General features: G+C 41.8%; 1 protein-coding gene across 2 annotated transcripts in view; it reads right to left on the bottom strand.

The window, feature by feature from the left end:
• CUNH11orf49 (chromosome unknown C11orf49 homolog) overlaps positions 1-16084 on the bottom strand; it is an 84831-nt gene that overhangs the window by 11053 nt on the left and 57694 nt on the right. The window contains exons 1-2 of one of the 2 annotated variants that reach the window (XM_017806953.1): positions 8041-8159; positions 4403-4487 (exon numbers count right to left, since the gene is read on the bottom strand). In XM_017806953.1, the coding sequence (XP_017662442.1) occupies positions 4403-4428 (26 nt within the window). In that variant the 5' untranslated portion in view covers positions 4429-4487; positions 8041-8159. Of the gene's footprint in view, positions 1-4402; positions 4488-8040; positions 8160-16084 lie in introns of those variants that run through there. The other variant, XM_017806942.1, reaches the window with a different exon arrangement.

Genomic DNA, 16084 nt, shown 5'->3' with positions numbered 1-16084 from the left:
ATATTCCACTTTGATGGAAAAAACCCCAGAGCATTCAGACAATGCTAAAGAAAGGCATTTGGTACTTTCTCTCAACTGTATGTAGGTCTACTAACCCTGTACAGTCTGTATCTGGCATACTGTGTCATATGAGAAGGACTGTCAGTTCACTACAGCCAAAATACCAGTCATCTATTAGGACCCTTTTGAACACAGGGACAAATGCAATCTACAGACCAACTCTGCAGCATCAGTTGTCTAAACACATTGCTGGGGAAACACTGCTCTGTCTCATATAAAAGACTCCAGGGAGCTGCGTGGGAGGCTGACCTAGAAGAACATAAGATCTTGCAAGACTTCCCTGCCACTCAGTTCTGTTCACTATGGCAAAATCAAACATGTAGAGCAGCTTGAATTAATTATCTCAAAGAAGAAAGACCGGGACTGAGAGGGTCCCCAGGAGAAAAGCCAGTATTTAAAACAAAACCCTTTGAAGATGTCAAAGTGCTTCTGATTTATTTATTACATTCCAGAAGCCTCCTCTCATCCTTTCTAAAGAAGCAGTAGCTTCAGTTCTTAATTCTCACTAATAAGCATGTTACTGAGATTGTCAGTGGCCACATCAAGGAAATGGCTTTGAAGCTGGCAGGCAGAGCATCTTCTCAGGCAATACTGCTCAGCCAGTGGCATTTCCAACCACTGTTTAAGCAGTGGAAATGCAGTTGGCCACATCACTGATGAGCTGCATTTCCTCCTTTGAAATGATGGTCTGTCTTCCAGGTACCCTTAAAGCACCAAAGCTTTTCCCAGTGCATTTCTCCATCTTGAAGATGAAGGAGAGCAACAGCAGAGAGTTTTTTTACATATTTTTTATACACAGAGACAATATTACATCACCTTCATAATACTCAAATCATTTCACTTGTTAAATCTAAAACTATGGTCAATGGCTGTGTTCTGCAGCACCAAGTCCCAGTCTCTTACTTAGAGGAGAGCATGAGGAAGTAGGCAGAGGTATGAGAATTTCCTGGGCATTTTTTGCCGTTAAAGACAGTAAGGAGCCTCTAAGGAAGATTATACAGCACATATGTGATGGAGGAGCATCTAAATAGAAGCAGGTGCACTCTGGTGCTGGGTTACTGACTCCGCTTGGCCCAGGAGTTTGCATGCCGGAAATGTTGAGAAGTCTTTAAATCCAATACAATCATTTATGAGGAGATTGACTGCAGCTGGCTATTTCCCCACATAGCCAGCTGAATGAGCTCTCGAAGCTGGGAGAGCATCATATGCAACATATCTGTACCTCTTCCCTCAATATCTGGCAAGAAGAACATCCTAGCTAAGGACTGTAACTAGACAGCAGGACCAAAACTGAGGACAAAATCTGAAAGTCTGAACTGCAACTCAAGAGAGTTCACCAGGTATTTAATATTTCAAGGGATTTTCTTTTCATTCTTTCTTGTCCAGTTTAGACTTTAAGCCCTCAGGGAGCAGATGCATTTACAAAGTTAGTAAAGTTAGTTAGGTGGCACTCAATGAATAATGAAAATCAAGGAGAAACTTTGGAAAGGACGGAAGAAAAATGCCTACACTTGAGGGACTCTGGTAAAGGGTGTAGTGGTCTTTCAGGGTTCAAGCAGGTTTGGCTGGCAGGAAAGCCTTGCTGTGGTGCCAGTGGGGAAACTTTATGGTCTACTGATTGTGGTTAAAATCTCAGAAATCCAGACTAGACAGGATGTCCCCAGGAAAAACTCTAGACCAGGCACACTGAAAGGACTTTTACCGTTTTCTGCTACCATTGAAAAGGCTAACCGACACAATCTGTCTGAAGGCCAAGCTGGCTCAAATGAGTCCTCAGGGACTTGGCTTAATTACTGATACATGGGGGCAAAAATAAGCAAAACATACAGAAAAGGGCAAGATCTGCACTCTCAGATAATCTTTTAATGATAGGGGTACTGAATTGCAAGACCCAGTTCCATCAGCACTGATCAGTGCAACATGACCTCCCACATCACGTAAAACAGCATAGGAGCCATGAATTACTCTGCTCCCCGCTACTCAAATGTGGGTAGTGAGTTCCTTGTGTTTCTCTAACAAGGGAAAAGTCAGCGCTCAGGTACAGATCTTGAAATCATGGCATCAAACCAGAAAGATCCCTTCATTTTCTTTCCTTCTGCAATTTCAAGATTCAGAAAGCCAAAAGGTGTCTCTGAACATCAAAGGTATCTCTGTAGATTAAAATCTTTAATCTGCTAATGGCTATAACCGTTTGAAGAAAATAAACATCCAAGAAATCTCACAGACACAGATAGCATGATTCTTTTTTTTGGGTATGACTTCTGCATTTGTGTAGCACCAGGAACAGAAAAATGGAGCTCTCAGATGTCACGTGAATAAAACCTATATTGCTGCAGCCCCTGTTTTTATGTTCTGACATTTCCCGATCTTAGTCCCAGTGTTTGTTATCAGTGCATAGCAACAGCTCCTGGAGGAGCGGACTGCACCGTGCTGTGAGATCATCTCAGTCATGCAGCACAAAGACTACAACTACGACTGTGCTCTTCCCAAGAGCTCCAGTAATTACACAGGTCCTGGCTGTATCAGTGAATGCTGTGACTACTCCCGCTGCTACTTTGTTTAATTCCTTTCCAAAGAAAATTAGCAACACAACGCTTGGGGGTGAGCAGACTGAAGGAGGAACATTGTCAGTAGATTTGCATGTGACACTCATGCTTTGCAAGGGCTTGATCAACTGGTGCTGTAAGATAGCCTGCAAAGTTCACTCTTCTAACTGGCAGAGACCAAGGAGGACAATGGGAAATGTAGACCAGAAAAAGGACAAGAGAGTGAGCACCAGTTGTAAGCAAAGAGAAAGACGGTTCAGAAACATGACAAGTTTTATTAAAATTGTTCACATAGATTGTAACAGAATAATAGCAATGTGTAAGTAAATCTCTAGCCGGCCAAAAGTAGGAGTGAGGTCATCCCCACCTGAGCCTGGGTGCCTCTGACAGAGATCTCATTTCTCTCCAACACCTGCTCCCAAAGCCGGCTTGTCTGTCTCTATGGCACACGCACAACAGTGCAGCAGGCCCCTGAATGGGGCCTCTAGTTTACAACAGTCTTGTGGATTAAATTCCTTGACACAAACATCAGAACATGTGTAGATATGCTGAAGTCTCCTTCACCGCATGCATCATCACAAATTCCTGCTCAGCTCAGCTGGAATCCTATGAAATACACACCAGCACATGGAACTGGTGCTTGTGTACCTCCATGAAAGGAAGCAGCAGACACATCTCTGCCACAGGGTTAGCATTCTTTCTTAGTCTGGCATTGGGGGCCAAGCAACTGAACACCAAAGGCCCACTGACGAGCTGGAGGGAAAAGTGACTCTCAACTTTTAGTTGTAATTGAACCAACACAGATTAAACTGCAGTTCAGTTTGGATAGCATCACTTAGGAGCCTGGGAAGAATTCAGCGCATCAGCCAAGTAGAAGCACTAGCAGATGGATAACACTTCTCTTTTTCAATTTCCTTTCTTATTATAATTTTCATGGGACTCTAATGGTAAAGAAAGATTACAAAATGACAAATAGAAAAACAGGACCTTTTCATTATTTAGGCCATGAACAACATAGGTAGCAGCTAATATTCTGGACTCTATTCCCAACTGTCATATTTAGGACCATGACAAAAGTTAAATTTCCATGCCTCCTCTGCTGAGATGGCTAGGAATGAAAGCATTTATTCAGTAACCTTGCTGTGATCATATATGTATGTGTGAGTGCACACACTCCTACTGAGATCTGAACTGACCCCCCCCCAAACAACAGATGCGCGTACCTTATTACATTTTCACTATCAGATAGTTAATAATCAACTGCCTGGGCTGGACTGGAACCAGCAAGCACAATCAGTAAAAAATTCCATATCACATTATCAGTGCCCTGAGCCAACTATCTGCTTTTTGCCTTGTCTAGATTAAAATAAAATTTCAAACAGATTAGCTACCATGTTCTTACCAAATGTACTTTAAAACACTGGCAATCCTTCAGAGGTTAGTACCATTTAAATGTGATCAACCATAGGAAGCTGGGGCAAGGGGAAACACACTTTAAGAATGGTAAATGGCACCTGAAATAGAGTTTAAAAATCATCTCAGTTAAAAACATATTGGCTAATAATTTTTTATCTGCATGGACAGCCAGCAGCAGCAGCATTCTGCACTGATGTTTCAGTCTCTGCATATCTTAAATACATACTCTTTCGCATTGCTAGAAAAACGCACCATTCTTGGGTGTCTCTTTTCCCCAAACCTTAAAAGCTGAAGGTCCCTGTTCATACCTTTACCCACAGATCTAGTTCCTTAGTCCATGCATGTAGGACTGATCTTGCCCTTAGAGGATGAGGACCCACCTTGCTGCTTTCTGAGTGAGTTCCATTGGGAAGTCAGGGCAAAGCAGCTGCAGCAGGCAGTGGTATTCCTGTGCTGTCAGCAAATCTGCAGGAAAAGAGAGGTGAGAACATGGTAATTCTTTTAAAAGCCGTTCCCTCCCCTTGCTTTCTCTCTAGGAAAAAACCCTCATATTCCCTTTACTCTCAATTCAAGTAGTCTGGGTACTAATGATAATATAACTTCTCCCTAGAATCTAAGAGCAGGGCTCTTCAGATGGAGTTTCCAGCAAAGACAATCCAAAAGAGGCCTGATGAAGAGGAAATTGTATTGATGAGGCTCCTGCAGAGAAACTGGTAACAGGTAGTGATTCAACATGAAAAAGGGGTAACCAACACAGGGCAGCTTCAAGTGAGAACACAGTTTGGTTCAACTTGAATATAACCATGTGGAAAGAGAAATAATTTCAAAGTTGCTTAAATTTGCTGAAATTCACTGGCATGGTGACATTCCCCACAATACGCTTGAAAATCATCCACAGAACATCTGGCAGCAGTAACAAAGGCAAACAAGGTTTTTGGGTTGTGTATGGAAGGCTACAGAGTATAAACCACAGACGTTATTACTTTGGCATTCGGTAAGGCAGCTGGATGGTCTCTTTTGGAATAATGTGTACAAATCTGGTCACTGTATTATAGGAAGCACAGAACGAAGATCCAAAAAACACAAGAAAACCAATCAAATGATTCCTGTTTTATAGAGCAGCTTTGTGAAAAACTGGTCAAGAAGGGCCTCTGTGGTTCAGCAAAAGGAGTCTAAAAGAGGTGACTCTTAGGGAAGCTTATAGGATCCCAAGGGAATTGAAACATACTGATGTCAAAAAGCCCTACATGATTGTATGTTCATAGTCCAAAAGGCTGTGGACTGGAGTTAAGGAGAAGACTAGCTGAACAGCAGCAATTTTGCAGTACTTCTATATACAGAAGAATGCAAAGTATGGAAGAAAGAGCCAGGGGTGGAAGTAGAGCCAAGCAGTTGTCAGAGAGGGGATCACAAGGGCACAGGCATTAGGACTGAGGTACAGAGCATGAGTTCTTTTGCCACAGACACATCTCAGTCTTCATTAGGCTCTCATCCAAATAATCAACCTTGTTCCAGACGACAGCCACAATTTAGAATAACAGAATCATGAAGGTTGGAAAAGACCCTTAAGAGTATCAGGTCCAATAATTAACCCAACATTGCCAAGTCCACCATTAAACCATGTCCCTAAGCACCACATCTACATGTTTTTTGAACATTGCCAGGGATGGTGATTCCACCACTTCCCTGGGCAGCCCATTCCAATGCTTGACAACCCTTTCAGTGACTAAATTTTTCATAATATCCAATCTAAACCTTCCCCCGATGCAACTTGAGGCCAATTCCTCTCATCCTGTCACTTGTTACTTGGGAGAAGAGACTCACACCCACGTTCCTACAACCTCCTTTCAGGTAGTTGTAGAGAGCAATAAGGTCAGCCTCGAGCCTCCTCTTCTCCAGGTTAAACACCCCCAGCTCCCTCAGCCAATCCTCCTAAGAGTTGTGCTCCAGACCCTTCACCAGCTTCACTGCCCTTCTCTGGACACGCTCCAGCACCTCAATGTCCTTCTTGTAGAGAGGGGCCCAGAACTGGACACAGGATTTGAGGTGCGGCCTCACCAGTGCTGAAGTACAGGGGGACAACCACTGCCCTGGCTCTGCTGTCCACACTATTGCTGATACAAGCCACGATGCCATTGGTCTTCTTGGCAACCTGGGCACACTGCTGGCTCCTGTTCAGCTGCTGTTGACCAGCACCCCCAGATCCTTTTCCACCAGGCAGCTTTCCAACCACTCCACCCCAGCCTGTAACACCACATGTGGTTGTTGTAATCCAAAGGCAGGACCCAGCACTTTGCCCATTGATCCAGCCTATCCAGATCCCTCTGCAGAGCCTTCCTACCCCCCAGCAAATCAACACTTCTGCCCAACTGGGTATCATCTGCAAACTGACTGAGGGGGCACTCAATCTCCTTGCTCAGATCATTGATAAAAAGATTAAGCAGGACTAGCCTCAATACTGAGCCCTGGTGGACGAGGGCTTCTCCCAATCTCCACAACTCCTCAAAGCCTGGCAGTTCAACAGAAGCAAGAGAAAGGCAAAATATTACGCCTTGATCAGATATTTCAAGAGGCAGGTATGCAGTATCAAGGGGACATTCCACTGCGACATCCAACACAATCAAATTAATATTTTCAATGCTGACTAAAGAAATAATGCAAGAGGACTGTCACCAAAATCAAGTTACAGACTTTTCCTTCCTCTACATTATTAGCCAACAAATGGAGGAAAGAGAAGTGAGAGCTATGATTTTTCTCTTCGGTTGAGGAAGCCTACAGCTGAAAAACTGTTGTCAGACACTTTGACATCCATTACAGACACTCTCTAGAGTACTATACTTTGCACTACTCTTGAGAGGACCTTCTATCTAATGAAGCACCTTGGGTTTAGGGTTATGGTATGAAAAGGTGTTTTTGCTCCATCTGGAAAAGCCAATTCTGTAGTCGGAAATCTGCTCTAACACACAAAAGTCCCAGCCTGTGCAGAACTACAGTACCATTGCAGGGATTTCTGCAACCTATTCTACTGTTGGGATAAATACATCTGAATCTCTCTTCTTCCAAAACCTGAATGCTGAGCTGAGTTACATTCCTGTGAATTCACTGAAATAACAGGTGTCTGGGAGCATATGTAACTTGTTTGTATTGTCATTTCTTGCTAAAAGACAAATCAGAGGCTGTTGTCTATTGCAGATACTACCTTGGTCCTTCAGTCCAAGTATATCTGAGTTAACGGGTTAATGATGGTATTCAGTGGAATGGTGGGGTTTCTTCCTGCAATGTTAGCTAATCACTTCCTTGAATGTCCTCAAGAAAAGTATCAGCAAGTTTTATAAATAACTGCAAAAGAATGTTATTGAAAAAGTTCCACTTATCATAAGCATAAATTTTGAATTTTCAGCTCACTATTTCTCTTTCATGACACAATATAGAGGAAAGAAAATTTTTTTTCTCTGTTATTTTGTTAGCTCAACAGTCATCAAGCAAAGTATCCCCAAGTTTTATTTCCTAAGTTCTTAAGAAAACTATCTGGTCATGTAAGATACATGCAAGTTTCATGTCCCCCAAGGTTCAATACTGGACCCAATACTGTTTAAATTATTCATCAATGACTTGGATGAAGGAGCAGAGAGCTTCCTCAGCAAGTCTGCTGATTACACAAAGGTGTGAGAAGTGGCCAATACCCCAGAGGGCTGTGCAGCCCTTCAGAAGAACCTCAACAAGTTGGAGAGATGGGCAGAGAAGAACCTTCTGAAATTCAACAAAGGCGAATGTGGGGTCCTGCACCTGCGGAAGAACAACATCCTGTACCTGTTTAGGCTGGGGGCCGACCTGCTGGAAAGCAGCTCTGCAGAAATGGACATGGGGGTCCTGATGGACAACAAGCTGTCCGTGAACCACCACTGTGCCCTTGCAGCCAAGAAGGCCAATGGTATCCTGAGGGGCACTAGGGAGAGCATTGACAGCAGGTCAAGGGAGGTGATCTGCCCCTGTACTCAGCCCTGGTGAGGTCTCTCACCTGGAATGTTGTGTCCAGTTCTGGGCTCCTCAGTACAAGAGAGACATGGAGCTCCTGGGGTGGGTCCAGTGGAGGGTTATGAAGGTGATTAATGGCGTGGACCATCTCTCCTATGAGCATGGGCTGGGAGAGTTGGACTGTTCAGCCTCTAGAAGAGACAAGAGAGAGGGCACCTCATCAGTGTCTATAAGAGTCTGAAGGGAGGGTGTCAAGAGGAAGGATCCAGTCTTTTCTCGGTGGTGCCGAGCAACAGGAGAAGAGGCAACAGGTAGAGACTGAAACACAGGAAGTTCCACCTGAACATGAGGAACAGGGACAGATTGCCCAGAGAGTTTGTGGAATCTCCCTCACTGAAGATATTCAAGAACCACCTGGATGCAATCCTGTGCAATGTGCTCTGAGATGACCCTGCTTGAGCAGGGAGATTGGACCAGATGATCCACTGTGGTCTCTTCCAATATGACCCATTCTGTGATTCTGTGAGTTTCCACAGGCCCAGCATAGGAATTAGGTTACAGGAAAAGAGAGAATTTGAACAGAAAAAAAGCTCTTTTTGAAGCAGACACTTTCTCATAATTGACAGTATGGACAATATGGACCTTTTACTCTTCAAGGCTTTGAATAATGCTGGGTATTATTAAACTTCTGAACTTTGCTAAGAAGTCTGCATGTTGGTCTGAAGGAGTCACATCATTTAGAAGCTTTGTGCAATACTCAATTTCCATTTTTTGTTTGCTTAAGTTCAAATTCCTATTTATGCATCCTTATACCTCTTGCTCTTCATTATTTTTTCTTTCATTTGTCAACAGATCATTATAATAACCCCTTCTTCATATTGTATCTTATTCAATCTATTTATGGGTAACTACATTTATGTAAAGTTAAATCTGTTTACCTTACCCTCTACATCTCTCCCTACTTAGCCCAGTCATATCTGTTGCTCTGCTTTGATCCTCTTTAGATTTTCACAGTGCGGTGTCCAGCGGTGTACAAAGCATCCTTTGTGCATTCAGAACAGGCAGACTCTAGAAGGATAATCTGTCCACTTTAATCAGCAAAGTCCCTTTCCATTGATTTTGATTTTTAGCCTCCTCTTTTTTCCCCTTGAAGGTGAAAGAGTTTGAGGGGGTTTTTTTTTGAAGGATGAGGTTTACAGAGAAAGTTGCACTTCGTTCTCAGTCCCTATGTGGTTGATAGACAAAAGCAGCTTGAGAAGGTAACACGGCCCTAAGCAAGCTTTACTTTTGAAGCATAAATAGAGATCTCTCACTTGCTGGAAATAACATACTTTTAAAACTTATAATTATATATAATAAATAATTATAAATAATTATTTTCTTCTCTCTCTTCATAGCAAGTCACAGCATCATACTTAGTCCTCTACCACAAAACAACATAGAACAAAAGCAGAAGTCTGCTCCAAAAGACTTTGGGAAAGGGTGGCAGAGATCCTCTGCAACCAGCACATTAGAACATGAAGTTTGTTGTCAATTAAAGCGGAATCGATTATGGTTTCAGTCTTTGAGCAAATGGTCTATTTAGATGGGAACTGCACACAAAGCTGAGGTGGTGCGGAGAAGTTCCTTCTCTAAAGAAAGAAGCCCTTTGCTTCTTACTCCTGGGGAAATGGCGCCAAGTTATTCACTGAAGTACACAGGCAGACTCTTTTAGGCCATAACACAACTCAGCCTGTAGACAACCCAGGCGCCTGACCAAGAAATCGTATCAATTTCTCAGACTATAGTTGGGTACCTATTACACAGGAAGTGGGATCACCACAGACCTTAGGAGGTATCTACAGTTTGCTGTGATGACTGTTTTCCTATTCCCTACAGCAAGGTCAGTGAAGACCATGCCGAAAATTACATTTGCCCATACACCACATTGTCTGCCAAGAGCTGCTTGGAATAAACAAAAGCAGTTTTGGTGTATGACCACGTTGCTCCTTCCTGTCTCCAGGCCACAGCTGAGTAAATAGTGTTCAATGTTGCATGATGAAGAAAGAAAGAAAAGAAGGAAGGTACCAGTCAGAATGAGTGAAAACTGGAATCCACAACTGCTACTTTGGTTGCTACCACAAATTACTGCATCTCAAGTTCCAGTAACAAATGAAGCAAATCACGGAGTGTTTAAATCTGACCCCACAGCACAGGGCAATGAGCTATACACACTCTACCATGCCCTTGCAGTGGAGGAAACTCAGTCATACCATGTGCTTAAGGATGGAGATTGCAGTCTTCATGTTAATCATGTTCATATACAGCTAAACTAACACTTTGCTCTTCTACTGCAAAGCAGCTAATACCAATTCCAAAGTAATTTTAAAACAACAGTTCACTAAGAAGGAGCTGGGAGGCTTAACAGGAAGTACTTTTCACTGTTAAGCATATTTTTTGCTCTACTGGTCTTCAAACACTTGCCCAGTCTGTACTGCTGCTGCTGTGCCACTAGCAAAATCCTAACTTCTCTACAGATTTAAGTGTCCTGTGAGTAGTTTACTGTCTTTTAGTGCCTGAAGCAGACTTTTTCTCATGTTTCAGAGATATAGTGGAGAAAGAAGTCTTAGAAGATACCACTTTCTGGATAAAAATGGCCAACATTTGAGAAACATGAGGGCAGCTGCTTCGTATTTCCCTGGCTTTTAAGGCGCATATTAAACTTTTTTTACATTTCGTTTCTGGTTTGTATGTGGCTGACAGATGGCACCTGACCCGAAGTGATGCAAACTCCAGGAATGCTAAATGATGTGTTTATGCTGCTGTCAGTGTGTGTATGAAGTGTAGACACACCTGAGCTATCTTAAAACTAGTTATCTTTCACAGCCTAGCCACAGAAGCCTGGAGCTCAGTGAAGGCTGCAAAATCTGCCCAGGATGCCAATAAATATTTAGGACTTAGACTGAATTGCAGTCATTGCTGCTGTATCTAGGCTGCTTTCAGCACAAGAAATAGCTATCTACAATATTGTCACAACACTGTGACAACTTTAAAAATGCCCAGAGCAGTAGGAGAATACTGCAGCTGGTGTACGAAATCTGCCCCAAAAAGTCACGTTGGTAAATTCCCAGAAACACGAGGATTGCCTTGATGAATATACATTAAAGCTCCCTATTCCCATCATTTTTTATGTACAACCAGTATCCAAGAAGACTGGAGCCCTGTGCAGTGTAGCTGTCCCCTTTGAATTATGGTAGGACACACAATTTCCACAGGTTGCTTTACCACAGGCATGAAGTCATTCAAGAGTCATAAAGTCAGAGAGTTGTAAATCAGTCTCCTGGAAATATAACAGAGAACAGACTAATTTATTTTTCTTTAAGTGTTGGAAGAGTCTTTCCTGGCCTTTAGTTTTTTAGTGTTTCTGGTATAAGTAAGTATCACATCCTTAGGATTCTTTCTCTATCTCTGCAAGATTGCAACCTAGTAGAAAAGAACAAAAACAAACAGAAGCCCCTAAAAATAAAAGTGTGCATGTTCTTAGGGTTTCTAAAGGAGCTACAGTTTTACAAAAAATGAACAAAAACATGAGTATTGATAATACTGGAACTTCACAACGAACACCTGGCTAGTAGGCTAAGCTCTGCACATGCCTTGTTCACAAGATACCTTTAGCCTAATTTCCTCCATACATCTAGTGCTTATAGCAAACAGAAAGCCAAGAATTCTAGGAAAATTAATCCATAAGTAGGACCTAAACAGCAATATACTGTGTACACCCCCCATGTCTTTCTCGTAACACTTTCTACTCTAAAAATAAAAGTCATTCCTTTTCAATTTATCATTCATAAAATTTTGCATTGGGAGATTTTATGACCTATCATGAAAAAGATCTGTTCCTGAGAGAATGGCTGTTTAAATTAGAATTTGAAACAAAATAAAAACATTCAAGGACTGTTTCTCTTACTGATTTGCTTTTTCAACTGACAAGAAGAGATATAAGTAGAAACCAGACTCAGAATGTGCATATGTCTAATTTTAAAAATTTATTTTCCTTATTTTTTAAAAAACAAAAAGCAAAGGAGCAGGTCACATAAATATCCCTGTAGTTTGAGATGGAAGCTCAAATAAAGCTAAACTACACAATAAAGAATAAGCAGTCACACACTTTCCTCTTAAGTTGTATAAGCATATTCATGTAAGATGTGTACACCAGGATTCATTCTGCTCTTTAAGTGTATAGACAGTTTCTATAGTCCTTAAATCATAGTCCTAAGAGCATAGGAAAATCAGAAGAAAACTGAGACTCATTTGCTACTTTTAAGGAAAATGCTCTAGAAGCCAGAGATTGCTACAAGGTTAGATAAAAAACAACTTAATTTTTTAAAGGAAGGTTTTCTAGTGAACAGTTCAAAGAGCATAATGGTAAAATAAATCAGTGTCACAAATCAGCTTAAGAATCAGTTCTTTACATGGAGTCTTGGACATAAGTAGCTCTAAATACTGTGGCTTCGTACCAATGTCTGGCTCAATCCCATATACTAGCATACATTATTTTCTTAATTTTAATAACTGGATGCATTAACTCTGTCTTCCTGATGGTGAAGTTCAACATGCAGTTAAGCCAAACTAAAACTTTACTCCTGCTGCAAGAGACAGGTCTCACTCCTTTCTCTTTTTCTTTCCCCTCATTTGCTGCTGGCCACGTGGTTCTGAACCACCCCTTATACCAGCTCTGATATTCAGCAGGCCTCTTGCTGAGAAGATTCAGCCTTTTCCCTGGGCTACTGAATTGCACTGACTCTCAGAAATATCTGATGAAAGCTCGTGCAAAGCAAGCTGTGGAAGAGCACAGCCAGGTGCAGAGAAGAGGGAAGGATGTGGGTAAGCTCAGCAGAATCTCACCTCCTCAGCAGATAAAAACTGTTAGACAGGCTTAAGTAGTTCCCTGCTTAAGATGTCTTAATCCTTAAAGTCCAGGATTTATGCAAGGCAATGTCATAGGATTAATAATCCTCCTAATTAAAAGCAGGTTCAGCTTTATTTGCTGTACTTGCACCATACCTGCTATGATGGTTTGTGAACACGCTGGTAATCAGACACAATTAAGACAGAACTTCTGGCATCCTTACTATCCAAGCAGGCAGATGAGTTCAGGTTATTCACAAACCTACTCTTTCCACTGATACCATTTAGGTCCTCCCAGAAGGGATCCCAGGACATACTCAGGAAAGGACCCCAGAAGCCTCTCTGTCTGACATGACATGACATGATGTGACATGACAGCAAAAGCAGACAAGGTAACTGAAGGATGGAGGGGAGTGGGGGATTCTTGCGTGGGTGCAGGGTGGGGGTGTCTTCCAGAGGGGTACGCACAGCTCTGGCTGCACCCTGGATTGCCTCTCCTGATCTGCCTCTCCTACCAGCAAAATCCTGCCAGACGTAAGGGTGCTGCTGCAGGCAAGAAGTCTTCACAAACAAGATGTTTTTCACTGTACAAAAGGAACATGGCTGCAAACAGCAGACTTAGATAGGTGATTCCTGTGGACAACAGGTAGAAAGACACAGTTTATGATGTGAAAAAAACAAAGAGTGAAAGAGATTTAGTGAGATTTGCCTGGAACAACCTGTGTCAGACTCAGGACAAATATAGTGGAGAGCTAAGCAGACTGACCTGAACAGATTTGTTGGGGGAGTGCTGCAAGAGAGAACAGAAAGAGAGGGGATTAGCACTGTGGTTGAGCAGAAAGCTAGTTTTGAGGCACTCAGGTAAGAAGGAAAAGATTCATCTCCAGCTGATTTGAAGAATGAACTCATCTGTTCTGGAGGTAGCCCGGACAGTTCATATGAACAGTGAATTCACTGAGAAGTGGATCTATTATGGGCAAAGCTTGTAGCGCCCTACTTTGAGTGAGCTAAAGGATTTTGAAAGAGTAGAATCTTCTAGATGGTGTGATTGTTTTTCTGCACTTTGATCTTGAGCCCTTTTATCAAAAAACCACTTGCCAGATAAACAAAAACAAAAAATGAATTTATACAACACTGATCTAATTCTATCTCCAAAATCCAGAATCTTGCTGTTTATACAAATGTTAATCATCCTCTAGTCCCTTTCAAATTCCCCATAATTATCCTTCAGTATGAAGTGTTTCATGTGGCAGCATTTCTTCAGCTTTGAGTGAACGTTACTCAGGGCACCATGAGCTGTGCCAAAGGTACAGTCCAAGGCTATCATTTGGTGTGCTTATGTGGCTAACATGGCACATCCACAAACTGAAAAATTTAAACTTTCATTAGAAACAGAGAAGAAGTTTTCAGCTCCCATGGTTGTAAAGAAAACATTCCAATATTGGAAGAGTTTAACTTATGCAGTGTGATATTCCTGAATCCATAGTCTGAAATATCAAGTTTGATCCTTCCACTTACTTTGGGAACCTTAATACCATACCTAATGCAACACTAAAGACAATGTTAACTCTTTAATTTCTTGTCTTAATTCTAGGATGGGACTTTGAATGAAGTCAGGGCTTAAAGAATTCAGAGTTCCTGAAGTGCAAGAACAGCAGATAATAACAAAGGAGAAGCATCCACGACTTCTATCAGTATTTCCAGAAGTATAAAAAGAAGAAGATGACAAACAAAAGAGCCTGGTTTAAATTTTCCAGTACATTGCTGACTACAGCAACCAGATGGTGGTTTAAACGGACACCCAATTTGCTCCATGCAGCTTTCTTTAACATTTACAAAGATAATTCCATGCATATTCTGAAGCACATATAATCCCGAAGATATGCTCTGCTCATCAAATTTGATCCAAATGGATACTCAGCCTTCTTTGAAGGACATAGGCCTGAAAGAAAGAGGCTAGTTTTGTGGACTACAGTATGAGAATGTATGACTACCCATCATGTTTCAGAGGCATAGCAAACCCAAACCAAACCAAGACAGACCTTTAAGACAGATAAACCAGAAAACCAGAAATAAGGTACCATTTCAGAGTGAGAGCAATTTATAACTGAAATATTATAACATTTCACAATTTTTGTATGTGTCCACTATGTATGTGTTCACTAATTAATTTTTCCTTTCACTGCAATGTTACTAAAGATGTAACTAGCAGATCTCCCCAGCAATAGATGATTTAGACTGCTTTTATCCTGTTCAACAGTTGACTTTTTCTCACTTTGAGGAATTTTCAGTCACTCACAGAGAATAATCAATTAAATTCCAGAGCTAATTGGTCTTGTAAACAATAAGGAGAAAACACTCCTCTTGGAGTTCTGGCCATCTGGGGGGCAGACTGTTCAACCACTTAAAACAGGACCCACAGCACTCTTAATAGTGAAGTAGAGGAATGCCAGCAACACTTCACTGAAAGGGACCATCAACATTTCCCCAAGCTCTCAAACAGCAGCAGTAATCTTTAGACAAGATGTGGATCAGCCTCTGTTCAAGAAAACAAGTTGTCATTAAGCTTAAGATCTTCAAAACAACTGAAGAATTCATAGCTACACGCCACGAGATGGGCAGAGTAAATGGGCAGGTGGTATGCAGCTGTATCTCATTCAGTGCAGGACCTAGCAGATACAACCCCTCCTCCCTCGGATATGAACTAGGACTAGTGACAATATGGGACTATGGCCAGTTCTTCAATTGCTGTTTGGTATTTCCTTTCTGCTTTCAGATCCCCTAGAAATACAGTTAGCTGGTAGACAGCTCATCTGTGTCATGCACACAGGGTCAGGGAGCAGAAGAAAGCTATGACATTGACCTAGAAAGGAAAGGAAGCGGAGGATAAAGAGGACACACAATGAACTATGGAAATGCTGCAGATTGCTGCAGCAATCTTAGATCAAAGATCTCTTTGACTTCCAGTTTCTTTCTAGCTTACTTTTCCAGGAAAGACCAGTGAAAGGTTCCAGTGAACCAATTCCAGTAGAAACAGGTATTTTCAATACCTTGAATCTCCCATGTGTTCATATGGCATAATGTGGCATGTAAAAGCATGAGGTGCAACAGTCAACAATTTTCTCAGAACAATCAATAAAACAGAAATGGTTTGGATTTTCCTCTTTTAATGATTGCTTTGGAAGAAGCGTACAAGGAAC

The sequence above is a fragment of the Lepidothrix coronata genome, unplaced genomic scaffold (genome assembly GCF_001604755.1).
Source record: "Lepidothrix coronata isolate B3197 unplaced genomic scaffold, Lepidothrix_coronata-1.0 Scaffold1, whole genome shotgun sequence".
Taxonomy (NCBI): Eukaryota; Metazoa; Chordata; class Aves; order Passeriformes; family Pipridae; genus Lepidothrix; species Lepidothrix coronata.
This window is presented reverse-complemented; position numbering and strand designations above follow the sequence as displayed.